The 15523-nt window shown below is 39.3% G+C and overlaps 1 protein-coding gene across 2 annotated transcripts in view; it reads left to right on the top strand.

The window, feature by feature from the left end:
* LOC133607877 (excitatory amino acid transporter 5-like) overlaps positions 1–15523 on the top strand; it is a 195030-nt gene that overhangs the window by 126777 nt on the left and 52730 nt on the right. For both annotated transcript variants that reach the window (XM_061962909.2, XM_061962910.2), the window contains 3 exons: positions 6976–7207; positions 7269–7368; positions 7435–7668. In XM_061962909.2, coding sequence (XP_061818893.1) covers positions 6976–7207; positions 7269–7368; positions 7435–7668 — 566 coding nt within the window. The remainder of the gene's footprint in view (positions 1–6975; positions 7208–7268; positions 7369–7434; positions 7669–15523) is intronic.

Here is a 15523-nt window from a genome sequence, read left to right as displayed (position 1 = left end):
TTTTTTTTAATTTTATTTTTATTTTTTTTATTTTTTTAAATATTTTTAACTTTTTTTTAACTTTTTTCAACTTTTTTTTAACTTTTTTTAACTTTTTTTAAACTTTTTTTAAACTATTTTAAACTTTTTTTTAACTTTTTTAAACTATTTTAAACTTTTTTTTAACTTTTTTAAACTTTTTTTTAACTTTTTTTAAAAAAAATTACCCTAACCCTAATCTTAACTCTAACCCTAACCCTAACCCTAATCTTAACCCTAACCCTAACCCTAATCTTAACCCTAACCCTAACCCTAACCGTAACCCTAACCGTAACCCTAACCCTAACCCTAATCTTAACCCTAACCCTAAAAAAATGTCAATTGTTAAAATTGTTTAGAGAATTTAAAAAAAATTAAAAAATTTTTTAAATTGTTTTAAAAAAATTTAAAAAAAGTTTTAAAAATTTTTACAAATTAAAAAAAAAAAAAAAATTTAAAACATTTTTAAAAAATTTCAAAAATTTGAAAATCATTTTTTACCTTGAAAAAAAATGTTTACCTTGAAAAAAAATGTTTACTTTGAAAAATTTTTTGTACCTTGAAAATAATTTTTTACCTTGAAAAAACAATTTTACCTTGAAAAAATTTTTTTACCTTGAACATTTTTTTTACCTTGAAAATCATGTTTTACTTAAAACATTTTTTATGTATTTTTTTATTTTTTTTAAGTTTTAAAAAAAACATTTTAATTTTAAAATTTTTTTTTAAGTATTTTAATTTTTTTTTACATTTTTGTAACATTTTCTGAATTTTTTTTTTTTTAATTTAAAAAATTAAAAAAAATTTTAAATTTTTAAATGTTATTTTTTTTTTTATTTAATTTTTTTAATTATTATTTTTTTTTTTTAATTTTAATTTTTTTTTTTTATTTATTTATTTATTTATTTTTTTAAATATTTGTAACTTTTTTTTAACTTTTTTCAACTTTTTTTTAAACTTTTTTTAACTTTTTTTTAACTTTTTTTTAACTTTTTAAAACTTTTTTTAACCTTTTTTTAACTTTTTTAAAAAAAAATTACCCTAACCCTAACCCTAATCTTAACCTTAACCCTAACCCTAACCCTAACCCTAATCTTAACCCTAACCCTAATCTTAACCCTAACCCTAACCCTAACCTAACCCTAACCCTAACCCTAAAAAAATATTAATTGTTAAAATTGTTTAAAAAAATAAAAAAATAATAAAAATTGTTTTAAATTGTTTTAAAAAAATTAAAAAAATTTAAAAAAGTTTTAAAAAAGTTTTAAAAAAGTTTTAAAAAAATTAAAAAAAATAAAAAATTTAAAAACATTTTTAAAAAATTAAAAAAATTTGAAAATCATTTTTTACCTTGAAAAAACAATTTTACCTTGAAAAATTTTTTGTACCTTGAAAATCATTTTTTACCTTGAAAAAAAAATTTTACCTTGAAAATTTTTTTTTACCTTGAAAATCATTTTTTACCTTGAAAATCATTTTTTACCTTGAAAATCATGTTTTACCTTGAAAATCATGTTTTAACTTAAAATATTTTTTTATATATATTTCTTTTTTTTAAAGTTTTTTAAAAAAAAATTAATTTTGAATTTTTTTAAAAAGTTTTTTTAATTTTTGTAACATTTTTTAAATATTTAGGTTTTCGGGAGAGGCGCTGAATTTCGGGAGTCTCCCGGAAAATCCGGGAGGGTTGGCAAGTATGTGCTATGGTGATAAACAAGAGTGCACAATGAGTCCAAACGTGGAACAGGTGAAACTAATGGGTAACCATGGAAACAAGACAAGGGAGTGAAAAGCCAGAAACTAAAGAGTCCAATAACTAAACAAAACAAAACATGACTAAAACAAAACATGATTACACAGACAAGACAAGAGGTTCGTAAAGAGTTCAAAAAGAGGTCGCCCGGAGGGGAGTCTGGTCCTGCTTCCTCTTTGCTTTTGTAGTTCTTGGGTCAGACAATATCTTATTTTTTTAGCCTTACTCTTGGTAGGTTCCAAAGACAGCTTTTGCTTCTCACCAGGCACTCAATACAACACAAAGTTTTTGTGATAACTTAGAAACAATTATTCTAACACTAAGAGCCCGTTGTACCTTTTAGTTTCAAGTATCGAACCCAACGAGTTCCTGAGTACATCCCCAAGCCAACAGTAGTGAATGTCAAAATGTGTACGAGTAGGACAACAAAAGCTCCTTGAATCAGATCATGGATCACCTCTGCTCGTTATCTATTACGAGTACTAAGTGTCAGGTTCAAACACTGATGACATCTATTAAACAAGACAAGAAGCAAGAGACAGAATTAAATTTGGCTCAATTTGAGGAGAGACGCTTGGACATTTGTACCCTTGTACAGTGTCAAGATTGTACGCCTTCCCCTTTATTTGGACTTTCTCTGACCACATAACATCTGCTTCTAAGGGACGAGGTCGTAAACAGTTCACAGAAAAGGTCGTAAAACAGTTCAAAGAAGAGGTTCGTAAAAGAGTTCAAAGAGAGGTTCGTAAAGAGTTCAAAAAGAGGTTGCCTGGAGGGGAGTCTGGTCCTGCTTCCTCTTTGCTTTTGAAGTTCTTGGGTCAGACAATATCTTATTTTTTTAGCCTCACTCTTGGTAGGTTCCAAAGACAGCTTTTGTTTCTCACCAGGCACTCAATACAACACAAAGTTTTTGTGATAACTTAGAAACAATTATTCTAACACTAAGAGCCCGTTCTACCTTTTGGTTTCAAGTATCGAACCCAACGAGTTCCTGAGTACATCCCCAAGCCAACAGTAGTGAATGTCAAAATGTGTACGAGTAGGACAACATAAGCTCCTTGAATCAGATCATGGATCACCTCTGCTCGTTATCTATTACGAGTACTAAGTGTCAGGTTCAAACACTGATGACATCTATTAAACCAGACAAGAAGCAAGAGACGGAATTAAATTTGGCTCAATTTGAGGAGAGACGCTTGGACATTTGTACCCTTGTACAGTGTCCAGATTGTACGCCTTCCCCTTTATTTGGACTTTCTCTGACCACGTAACATCTGCTTCTAAGGGACGAGGTCGTAAACAGTTCACAGAAAAGGTCGTAAAACAGTTCAAAGAAGAGGTTCGTAAAGAGTTCAAAAAGAGGTCGCCCGGAGGGGAGTCTGGTCCTGCTTCCTCTTTGCTTTTGAAGTTCTTGGGTCAGACAATATCTTATTTTTTTAGCCTTACTCTTGGTAGGTTCCAAAGACAGCTTTTGCTTCTCACCAGGCACTCAATATAACACAAAGTTTTTGTGATAACTTAGAAACAATTATTCTAACACTAAGAGCCCGTTGTACCTTTTGGTTTCAAGTATCGAACCCAACGAGTTCCTGAGTACATCCCCAAGCTAACAGTAGTGAATGTCAAAATGTGTACGAGTAGGACAACAAAAGCTCCTTCAATCAGATCATGGATCACCTCTGCTCGTTATCTATTACGAGTACTAAGTGTCAGGTTCAAACACTGATGACATCTATTAAACAAGACAAGAAGCAAGAGACGGAATTAAATTTGGCTCAATTTGAGGAGAGACGCTTGGACATTTGTACCCTTGTACAGTGTCAAGATTGTACGCCTTCCCCTTTATTTGGACTTTCTCTGACCACATAACATCTGCTTCTAAGGGACGAAGTCGTAAACAGTTCACAGAAAAGGTCGTAAAACAGTTCAAAGAAGAGGTTCGTAAAAGAGTTCAAAGAGAGGTTCGTAAAGAGTTCAAAAAGAGGTCGCCTGGAGGGGAGTCTGGTCCTGCTTCCTCTTTGCTTTTGTAGTTCTTGGGTCAGACAATATCTTATTTTTTTAGCCTTACTCTTGGTAGGTTCCAAAGACAGCTTTTGCTTCTCACCAGGCACTCAATACAACACAAAGTTTTTGTGATAACTTAGAAACAATTATTCTAACACTAAGAGCCCGTTCTACCTTTTGGTTTCAAGTATCGAACCCAACGAGTTCCTGAGTACATCCCCAAGCCAACAGTAGTGAATGTCAAAATGTGTACGAGTAGGACAACAAAAGCTCCTTGAATCAGATCATGGATCACCTCTGCTCGTTATCTATTACGAGTACTAAGTGTCAGGTTCAAACACTGATGACATCTATTAAACAAGACAAGAAGCAAGAGACGGAATTAAATTTGGCTCAATTTGAGGAGAGACGCTTGGACATTTGTACCCTTGTACAGTGTCAAGATTGTACGCCTTCCCCTTTATTTGGACTTTCTCTGACCACATAACATCTGCTTCTAAGGGACGAGGTCGTAAACAGTTCACAGAAAAGGTCGTAAAACAGTTCAAAGAAGTGGTTCGTAAAAGAGTTCAAAGAGAGGTTCGTAAAGAGTTCAAAAAGAGGTCGCCTGGAGGGGAGTCTGGTCCTGCTTCCTCTTTGCTTTTGTAGTTCTTGGGTCAGACAATATCTTATTTTTTTAGCCTTACTCTTGGTAGGTTCCAAAGACTGCTTTTGCTTCCCACCAGGCACTCAATACAACACAAAGTTTTTGTGATAACTTAGAAACAATTATTCTAACACTAAGAGCCCGTTGTACCTTTTGGTTTCAAGTATCGAACCCAACCCAAGTTCCTGAGTACATCCCCAAGCCAACAGTAGTGAATGTCAAAATGTGTACGAGTAGGACAACAAAAGCTCCTTGAATCAGCTCATGGATCACCTCTGCTCGTTATCTATCACGAGTACTAAGTGTCAGGTTCAAACACTGATGACATCTATTAAACAAGACAAGAAGCAAGAGACGGAATTAAATTTGGCTCAATTTGAGGAGAGACGCTTGGACATTTGTACCCTTGTACAGTGTCAAGATTGTACGCCTTCCCCTTTATTTGGACTTTCTCTGACCACATAACATCTGCTTCTAAGGGACGAGGTCGTAAACAGTTCACAGAAAAGGTCGTAAAACAGTTCAAAGAAGAGGTTCGTAAAAGAGTTCAAAGAGAGGTTCGTAAAGAGTTCAAAAAGAGGTCGCCTGGAGGGGAGTCTGGTCCTGCTTCCTCTTTGCTTTTGTAGTTCTTGGGTCAGACAATATCTTATTTTTTTTAGCCTTACTCTTGGTAGGTTCCAAAGACAGCTTTTGCTTCTCACCAGGCACTCAATACAACACAAAGTTTTTGTGATAACTTAGAAACAATTATTCTAACACTAAGAGCCCGTTCTACCTTTTGGTTTCAAGTATCGAACCCAACGAGTTCCTGAGTACATCCCCAAGCCAACAGTAGTGAATGTCAAAATGTGTACGAGTAGGACAACAAAAGCTCCTTGAATCAGATCATGGATCACCTCTGCTCGTTATCTATTACGAGTACTAAGTGTCAGGTTCAAACACTGATGACATCTATTAAACAAGACAAGAAGCAAGAGACGGAATTAAATTTGGCTCAATTTGAGGAGAGACGCTTGGACATTTGTACCCTTGTACAGTGTCAAGATTGTACGCCTTCCCCTTTATTTGGACTTTCTCTGACCACATATCATCTGCTTCAAAGGGACGAGGTCGTAAACGGTTCACAGAAAAGGTCGTAAAACAGTTCAAAGAAGAGGTTCGTAAAAGAGTTCAAAGAGAGGTTCGTAAAAGAGTTCAAAGAGAGGTTCGTAAAGAGTTCAAAAAGAGGTCGCCTGGAGGGGAGTCTGGTCCTGCTTCCTCTTTGCTTTTGAAGTTCTTGGGTCAGACAATATCTTATTTTTTTAGCCTCACTCTTGGTAGGTTCCAAAGACAGCTTTTGTTTCTCACCAGGCACTCAATACAACACAAAGTTTTTGTGATAACTTAGAAACAATTATTCTAACACTAAGACGTTGTACCTTTTGGTTTCAAGTATCGAACCCAACGAGTTCCTGAGTACATCCCCAAGCCAACAGTAGTGAATGTCAAAATGTGTACGAGTAGGACAACATAAGCTCCTTGAATCAGATCATGGATCACCTCTGCTCGTTATCTATTACGAGTACTAAGTGTCAGGTTCAAACACTGATGACATCTATTAAACAAGACAAGAAGCAAGAGACGGAATTAAATTTGGCTCAATTTGAGGAGAGACGCTTGGACATTTGTACCCTTGTACAGTGTCAAGATTGTACGCCTTCCCCTTTATTTGGACTTTCTCTGACCACATAACATCTGCTTCTAAGGGACGAGGTCGTAAACAGTTCACAGAAAAGGTCGTAAAACAGTTCAAAGAAGAGGTTCGTAAAAGAGTTCAAAGAGAGGTCGCCTGGAGGGGAGTCTGGTCCTGCTTCCTCTTTGCTTTTGAAGTTCTTGGGTCAGACAATATCTTATTTTTTTAGCCTTACTCTTGGTAGGTTCCAAAGACTGCTTTTGCTTCTCACCAGGCACTCAATACAACACAAAGTTTTTGTGATAACTTAGAAACAATTATTCTAACACTAAGAGCCCGTTCTACCTTTTGGTTTCAAGTATCGAACCCAACGAGTTCCTGAATACATCCCCAAGCCAACAGTAGTGAATGTCAAAATGTGTACGAGTAGGACAACAAAAGCTCCTTGAATCAGATCATGGATCACCTCTGCTCGTTATCTATTACGAGTACTAAGTGTCAGGTTCAAACACTGATGACATCTATTAAACAAGACAAGAAGCAAGAGACGGAATTAAATTTGGCTCAATTTGAGGAGAGACGCTTGGACATTTGTACCCTTGTACAGTGTCAAGATTGTACGCCTTCCCCTTTATTTGGACTTTCTCTGACCACGTAACATCTGCTTCTAAGGGACGAGGTCGTAAACAGTTCAAAGAAGAGGTTCGTAAAAGTAAAAGTGCTTTTAAAGTTCTTGGGTCAGACAATATCTTATTTTTTTAGCCTTACTCTTGGTAGGTTCCAAAGACAGCTTTTGCTTCTCACCAGGCACTCAATACAACACAAAGTTTTTGTGATAACTTAGAAACAATTATTCTAACACTAAGACCTTTTGGTTTCAAGTATCGAACCCAACGAGTTCCTGAGTACATCCCCAAGCCAACAGTAGCTCAGCTACTGGATGAGACGACCACTCGGAGGGTGTACATCTACGGTATCCAGGATGACAACGGAACCGACATCCAGAACTTTTCCCTAGATCTCACGCCGCCGCCGGACGTCATCATGAAAACATCGCCCGGTACAAGCGAGGGCATGAACGTGTTGGGGATCGTTATTTTCTCGGCCACCATGGGTAAGAGGCTCTCTCGTGTACGGGGATTCTAAAAAGCCGAAGCTGAACGTGTTTCTTCCAGGGATCATGCTGGGCAGAATGGGGCCCAACGGAAGCGCACTGGTGAACTTCTGCCAGAGTGTGAATGAAGCGGTCCTGAAGATCGTTGCCATTGTCATCTGGTAAGAACCATACCGATCATTCATAATCGGTAACTCAGTCCTAACATGTTTGCTGTCCCTTCTCAGGTATTTCCCCTTTGGGATTGTCTTCCTGGTGGCCGGGAAGATCTTGGAGATGGACGATCCATCAGCGATGGGGAAGAAGTTGGGCTTTTATGCCATCACGGTGGTAATGGGTTTGGTACTGCATGGTCTGTTCATCCTCCCCGCCATGTACTTCTTCATCACCAAGAAGAGCCCCATTGTCTACATCAGAGGAATCCTGCAGGCCCTGCTTATTTCCTTGGCCACCTCCTCCAGGTAGATATGGACTACTCTATGCACTTTGGAAATGTTCCCAACGTAGAGGTTCATTTGTGTCTTTATCTCGGAAGCTTGTTTTTGACACTGAATTTATGGGGGCGGTATGGCGTAGTGGGTAGAGCAACCGTGCCAGAAACCTGAGGGTTGCAGGTTCGCTCCCCGCCTCTTACCATCCAAAAATCGCTGCCGTTGTGTCCTTGGGCGGGACACTTCACCCTTTTCCCCCGGTGCCACTCACACCGGTGAATTGAATGATGAATGATAGGTGGTGGTCGGAGGGGCCGTTGGAGCAAATTGCAGCCACGCTTCCGTCAGTCTACCCCAGGGCAGCTGTGGCTATGAAAGTAGCTTACCACCACCAGGTGTGAATGATTGATGGGTTCTACATGTAAAGCGACTTTGGGTACTTAGAAAAGCGCTATATAAATCCCAATTATTATTATTATTATTATTATGAACTGAATTTTTTTTTTTTTTTACATCAAATTATGTTGACAATTTCCACCCATCCATCCATTTCCTACCATTTGTCCCTCTCAATTGCAATGAAAAAAATGTGTTGGAAAAATACATGTGTTTAAAAATGCAGTGTTTTGAAATTCAGTGTGAAAATATTCAGTGTATAAAATTTAAATTTGAGATGGTCTGTTTAGTTATTTACTGACTAAGACACTCAGAATGTACCCTATTTAAAATCCTTTCATTTTCTCAAAACTCGACAGTGCGCCTAATAGAGATGTGCGGATAGGCAATTGTTTCATCCGCAACCGCATCACAAAAGTCGTCAACCATCCGCATCCACCCGAACTAACATTTAATCAAAACTGCACCCGCCCGCACCCGCCCGTTAGAGATGCGCGGATAGGCAATTATTTCATCCGCAACCGCATCAGAAAGTCGTCAACCATCCGCAATCCACCCGATCTAACATTTGATCAGAACCGCATCCGCCCGCCATCTGCCCGCACCCGCCCGTTGTTATATATCTAATATAGACGATGCAAGGCATTAGTGAGGTTATAAAGCTTTTGCCTGTTAAAGAAAGGAGACTGATCCAATGCAGCACAGACATTCGCGTGCCACGCTGTCACGACCCTGACGCACACCAGTGCGCAATCATATGGGAGCCGCGCTGAGCGCACCTCCAAGCGCGTCTCGCTGCCGGCGACGGCCGGGTATATGGGCCCGACGCTCCAGCGCCATCCATTTTCAGGGCTAGTTGATTCGGCAGGTGGGTTGTTACACACTCCTTAGCGGGTTCCAACTTCCATGGCCACCGTCCTAGCTGCTGTCTATATCAACCAGGGTGAGCCCCACCCCTTTCGTGAGCGCACTGCGCGCGGAGTGACCCCTGTTACGCGCCCCCGGCAACGAGGGTGGCGGGCAGGTAAGCTGCGCGGGCGGAGCGCGTGGAGTGACCCCTGTTACGAGCCCCCGGCCACGGGGGTGGCGGGCAGGTAAGCTGCTTACCTGCTGCGCGTGACGCCGGCCGCGGCGAAGGCGGACGAGGCAGGGTGTCGGTGCGGTGGGCGCGGTGGTGACCCTGGACGTGCGTCGGGCCCTTCTCGCGGATCGCCTCAGCTACGGCTCCCGGTGGGGCCCTCTCGGGGGAAGGGGCCTCGGTCCCGGACCCCGGCGAGGCGTCGGGGGCCTTCTCCGCTCCGTAAAAGTGTCCATCTCTTTTTTTTTTTTCTTCTGTTGTGGCATATGCAGCAGGTGCCTGCTCGTTTTTCGTATGTGGGTAACAACATTTAACTATGTATATATATTTCCGAAATGGTTTAACTGCCACCCGCCTGAATCTATTTAAAATCTAATTTTTTTCAACCGCCCGACCCGACCCGACCCGACCCGCGGATAAAATCTAATTTTTTTAAATTTCATCCGCCCGATCCGCGGATAATCCGCGGACTCCGCGGTTGTGCCCGCAAACCGCGCATCTCTACCGCCCGTTGTTATATATCTAATATAGACGATGCAAGGCATTAGTGAGGTTATAAAGCTTTTGCCTGTTAAAGAAAGGAGACTGATCCAATGCAGCAGAGACATTCAATGCGTGCCACGCTGTCACGGCCCAGACGCACACCAGTGCGCAATCATCTGGGAGCCGCGCTGAGCGCACCTCCCAGCGCGTGGAGGTGCGATGTCCCTCGTACCCGCGGCGGCTCCACCCGGGCTCGCGCCCGAGGCTTCAGCGCGCACCGCGGCGGCCATCCTACTCGTCGCGGCCTAGCCCTCGCGGCTCTCGCTGCCGGCCATCCATTTTCAGGGCTAGTTGATTCGGCAGGTGGGTTGTTACACACTCCTTAGCGGGTTCCGACTTCCATGGCCACCGTCCTGCTGTCTATATCAACCAACACCTTTTCTGGGGTCTGATGAGCGTCGGCATCGGGCGCCAGTTCTGCTTACCAAAAGTGGCCCACTCGGCTCACCAGGGTGAGCCCCACCCCTTTCGTGAGCGCACTGCGCGCGGAGTGACCCCTGTTACGTGCCCCCGGCAACGAGGGTGGCGGGCAGGTAAGCTGCTTACCTGCTGCGCGTGACGCCGGCCGCGGCGAAGGCGGACGAGGCGGGGTGTCGGTGCGGTGGTGACCCTGGACATGCGTCGGGCCCTTCTCGCGGATCACCTCAGCTACGGCTCCCGGTGGGGCCCTCTCGGGGGAAGGGGCCTCGGTCCCGGACCCCGGCGAGGCGTCCCTTCTCCGCTCCGTAAAAGTGTCCATCTCTTTTTTTTTTTCTTCTTCTGTTGTGGCATATGCTGCAGGTGCCTGCTCGTTTTTCGTATGTGGGTAACAACATTTAACTATGTATATATATTTACCAATTGGTTTAACTGCCACCCGCCTGAATCTATTTAAAATCTAATTTTTTTTAATTTCAACCGCCCGACCCGACCGGCGGATAAAATCTAATTTTTTTTTTATTTCAACCGCCCGACCCGCGGATAATCCGCGGACTCCGCGGTTGTGTCCGCAAACCGCGCATCTCTAGCGCCTAATGTACGGAATAATTTTGGTTGTGCTTACCGACCTCGGAGCTATTTTATTTGGTACATGGTGAAATGATAAGTGTGACCAGTACATGGCAGTCACACATAAGAGATATGTGTGGACTGCAATATGCATACTTGCCAACCCTCCCGAATTTTCAGGGAGACTCCCGAAATTCAGCGCCTCTCCCGAAAACCTCCCGGGACAAATATTCTCCCGAAAATCTCCCGATTTTCAGGCGGAGCTGGAGGCCACGCCCCCTCCAGCTCCATGCGGACCTGAGTGAGGACAGCCTTTTTTCACGACGGAAGGACAAGAAATAAATCATCCAGACTAGAAATAAATTGTATTATTATGTTTATCTTACCTAAAAATAAATATATTTATTAATTTAAAAAAAATAAAAAATAAATACATTTTTACTGTATTTTGCTAAAAACATCAAAATTAATTGTATTTTTATTTGTATTTTTTCTGACTCCTTATTACATCCAGGCATTAGAATTATACATTAAAATAAACATATTTGAAATAATTAATTTTAAATGATCATAATAATTCATTTAAAATGACCATATTTAATTATTAAAATAATTGCTTGTTTATCAACAACTTTAGCGATTTTATTCATTACATTTTGAAGCTCTCAGAAGCCAAGTTGTTATATTCCTTAATATTTATTTATGCAAGTTTGAAGTATCAATTATCTAAACACAGTTTTGTTTGCATATTTTCAGGATATATATATATATATATATATATATATATATATAAATAAAATAAATACTTGAATTTCAGTGTTCATTTATTTACACATATATACACACATAAGACTCATCTACTCATTGTATATATGTATGAAATACTTGACTTGGTGGATTCTAGCTGTCAATATACTCCTCCCCTCTTAACCACGCCCTCAACCACGCCCTGCCCCACCCCCGGCCACGCCCCCACCCCCCACCTCCCGAAATCGGAGGTCTCAAGGTTGGCAAGTATGGCAATATGACTCAAGAAAACAACACCAAAACGTAATATGTTCCATTGACAATATAGAACATTACACACCGCGCTAAAAAAATCTATCAAAATGTTTTAGTACGACTTTGGTGACATTATCTGGCGTTTTGTTTCGCAATATTATGCAAAAGAAACTCTTCTTGACTTTTGGTACCTGCTGATCTGTATTTGGAATCTGCATAAGTCCTGAAAATGTGCAACATTTTCACCAAAGAACCACCATTGCATGTTATGTAGACCATTTTCCTGTAGCAGTTTCATGTCTTATATTTCCCGCATCTACTTTGTTTTAGCAATCAAGAATATTTCAGCTGTTTTTATCCTTCTTTGTGGGGACATTGTTGATTGTCATGTTCATGTTCGGATGTATTTTGTGGACGCCGTCATTGCTCCACAGTAAGTCTTTGCTGTCGTCCAGCATTCTGTTTTTGTTTACTTTGAAGCCAGTTCAGTTTTACTTTCGTTCTGCATAGCCTTCCCTTTCAAAATGTTTTAGTACGACTTTGGTGACATTATCTGGCGTTTTGTTTCGCAATATTATGCAAAAGAAACTCTTCTTGACTTTTGGTACCTGCTGATCTGTATTTGGAATCTGCATAAGTCCTGAAAATGTGCAACATTTTCACCAAAGAACCACCATTGCATGTTATGTAGACCATTTTCCTGTAGCAGTTTCATGTCTTATATTTCCCGCATCTACTTTGTTTTAGCAATCAAGAATATTTCAGCTGTTTTTATCCTTCTTTGTGGGGACATTGTTGATTGTCATGTTCATGTTCGGATGTACATTGTGGACGCCGTCTTTGCTCCACAGTAAGTCTTTGCTGTCGTCCAGCATTCTGTTTTTGTTTACTTTGTATCCAGTTCAGTTTTACTTTCGTTCTGCATAGCCTTCCCTATCAAAATGTTTTAGTACAACTTTGGTGACATTATCTGGCGTTTTGTTTCGCAATATTATGCAAAAGAAACTCTTCTTAACTTTTAGTACCTGCTGATCTGTATTTGGAATCTGCATAAGTCCTGAAAATGTGCAACATTTTCACCAAAGAACCACCATTGCATGTTATGTAGACCATTTTCCTGTAGCAGTTTCATGTCTTATATTTCCCGCATCTACTTTGTTTTAGCAATCAAGAATATTTCAGCTGTTTTTATCCTTCTTTGTGGGGACATTGTTGATTGTCATGTTCATGTTCGGATGTACTTTGTGGACGCCATCTTTGTTCCACAGTAAGTCTTTGCTGTCGTCCAGCATTCTGTTTTTGTTTACTTTGTAGCCAGTTCAGTTTTACTTTCGTTCTGCATTGCCTTCCCTATCAAAATGTTTTAGTACGACTTTGGTGACATTATCTGGCGTTTTGTTTCGCAATATTATGCAAAAGCAACACTTCTTGACTTTTGGTACCTGCTGATCTGTATTTGGAATCTGCATAAGTCCTGAAAATGTGCAACATTTTCACCAAAGAACCACCATTGCATGTTATGTAGACCATTTTCCTGTAGCAGTTTCATGTCTTATATTTCCCGCATCTACTTTGTTTTAGCAATCAAGAATATTTCAGCTGTTTTTATCCTTCTTTGTGGGGACATTGTTGATTGTCATGTTCATGTTCGGATGTACATTGTGGACGCCGTCTTTGCTCCACAGTAAGTCTTTGCTGTCGTCCAGCATTCTGTTTTTGTTTACTTTGTAGCCAGTTCAGTTTTACTTTCGTTCTGCATAGCCTTCCCTATCAAAATGTTTTAGTACGACTTTGGTGACATTATCTGGCGTTTTGTTTCGCAATATTATGCAAAAGAAACTCTTCTTAACTTTTGGTACCTGCTGATCTGTATTTGGAATCTGCATAAGTCCTGAAAATTTGCAACATTTTCACCTAAGAACCACCATTGCATGTTATGTAGACCATTTTCCTGTAGCAGTTTCATGTCTTATATTTCCCGCATCTACTTTGTTTTAGCAATCAAGAATATTTCAGCTGTTTTTATCCTCCTTTGTGGGGACATTGTTGATTGTCATGTTCATGTTCGGATGTACTTTGTGGACGCCATCTTTGTTCCACAGTAAGTCTTTGCTGTCGTCCAGCATTCTGTTTTTGTTTACTTTGTAGCCAGTTCAGTTTTACTTTCGTTCTGCATAGCCTTCCCTATCAAAATGTTTTAGTACGACTTTGGTGACATTATCTGGCGTTTTGTTTCGCAATATTATGCAAAAGAAACTCTTCTTGACTTTTGGTACCTGCTGATCTGTATTTGGAATCTGCATTAGTCCTGAAAATTTGCAACATTTTCACCACCATTGCATGTTATGTAGACCATTTTCCTGTAGCAGTTTCATGTCTTATATTTCCCGCATCTACTTTGTTTTAGCAATCAAGAATATTTCAGCTGTTTTTATCCTTCTTTGTGGGGACATTGTTGATTGTCATGTTCATGTTCGGATGTACATTGTGGACGCCGTCTTTGCTCCACAGTAAGTCTTTGCTGTCGTCCAGCATTCTGTTTTTGTTTACTTTGTAGCCAGTTCAGTTTTACTTTCGCACAGTGGTTGAAAAACACTGATGTAGACCACAAGGAAGTGGATTCAATTTAGAGAAAAATAATAATATGACCTCTTTAATGCGCCCTGTACGAAAATAGACCTGACTAGACCCGCTCATCGGCAGTGCGTCCTATGGTCTGGAAACTACGGTACATGAAAATACAGAATGTGGGATTCCCAATATTAACTATGAACAATAAAACACTGAATATTGAGAGAATATGACCGTTGCTCCTCTACTTTCCAGACCACCTCCTTGATCTTTTATAATCGAGCAACAACAACAAAGATGCATCAAACACGGCGAAACATAAAAGAAAAGGGTAAAAACAGGGTAAAAACATTCACACTTTTCTACAGAACTTTGTTGTAGAAATCTGCCTCCGTTTGACACGAGCTATAAGACTTTTTGCTGTGTAAACAAGCCCCGCCCACTCTGTTTGCGCCCGGTCTGCATGAAGCAGAGCTTTGCACGTCACTCAGATGTGCAGATTCTAAACATTGGAATCATTTCTATAGTTTGAAAATATAATTTACAATTATTTTTTTATCTACTGTATTTTTTACAATGAACTTTTATCTATTGAATTTTTTTACACTGATTTTTTTTTACAATTATTTTTTTATCCACTGTATTTTTTACAATGAATTTTTATCCATTGAATTTTTTTACACTCAATTTTTAATACACTGATTTTTTTTTTACAATTATTTTTTTATCCACTGTATTTTTTACAATGAACTTATATCCATTGAATTTTTTTACATTGATTTTTTTTTACAATTATTTTTTTATCCACTGTATTTTTTACAATGAACTTTTATCCATTGAATTTTTTTACACTCAATTTTTAATACACTGATTTTTTTTTACAATTGTTTTTTTATCCACTGTATTTTTTACAATGAACTTTTATCCATTGAATTTTTTTTACACTGAATTTTTTAATACACTGATTTTTTTTTGACAATTATTTTTTATACACTGTATTTTTTTACATTGAATTTTTATACACTGAATTTTTTACACTGATTTTTTTTACACTGAACATTTCAGTTCCATAAATTCAGTGTCAAAAAATAGCTTTTGTACTAAAATCACAAATTAACCACCATATTAAACAATTGATGGATATTGCTGACTGAACCATACAGCTCTTTTACAAATCGTTTTACACTTCTTTCAAGTAGTAGTACTACTGTAGGGCTGTCAAAAAAAAAAATATCACAATCATTTCCTATAAACGCAGACTAATCATGCATTCATTTGGACCCCACAGGCTCCAGCACCTTTACCCTT

This window comes from Nerophis lumbriciformis, linkage group LG09 (genome assembly GCF_033978685.3).
Source record: "Nerophis lumbriciformis linkage group LG09, RoL_Nlum_v2.1, whole genome shotgun sequence".
Classification (NCBI taxonomy): domain Eukaryota; kingdom Metazoa; phylum Chordata; class Actinopteri; order Syngnathiformes; family Syngnathidae; genus Nerophis; species Nerophis lumbriciformis.
The sequence above is the reverse complement of the archived record's forward strand: the minus strand, read 5'-3'. Positions and strand labels throughout refer to the sequence as shown.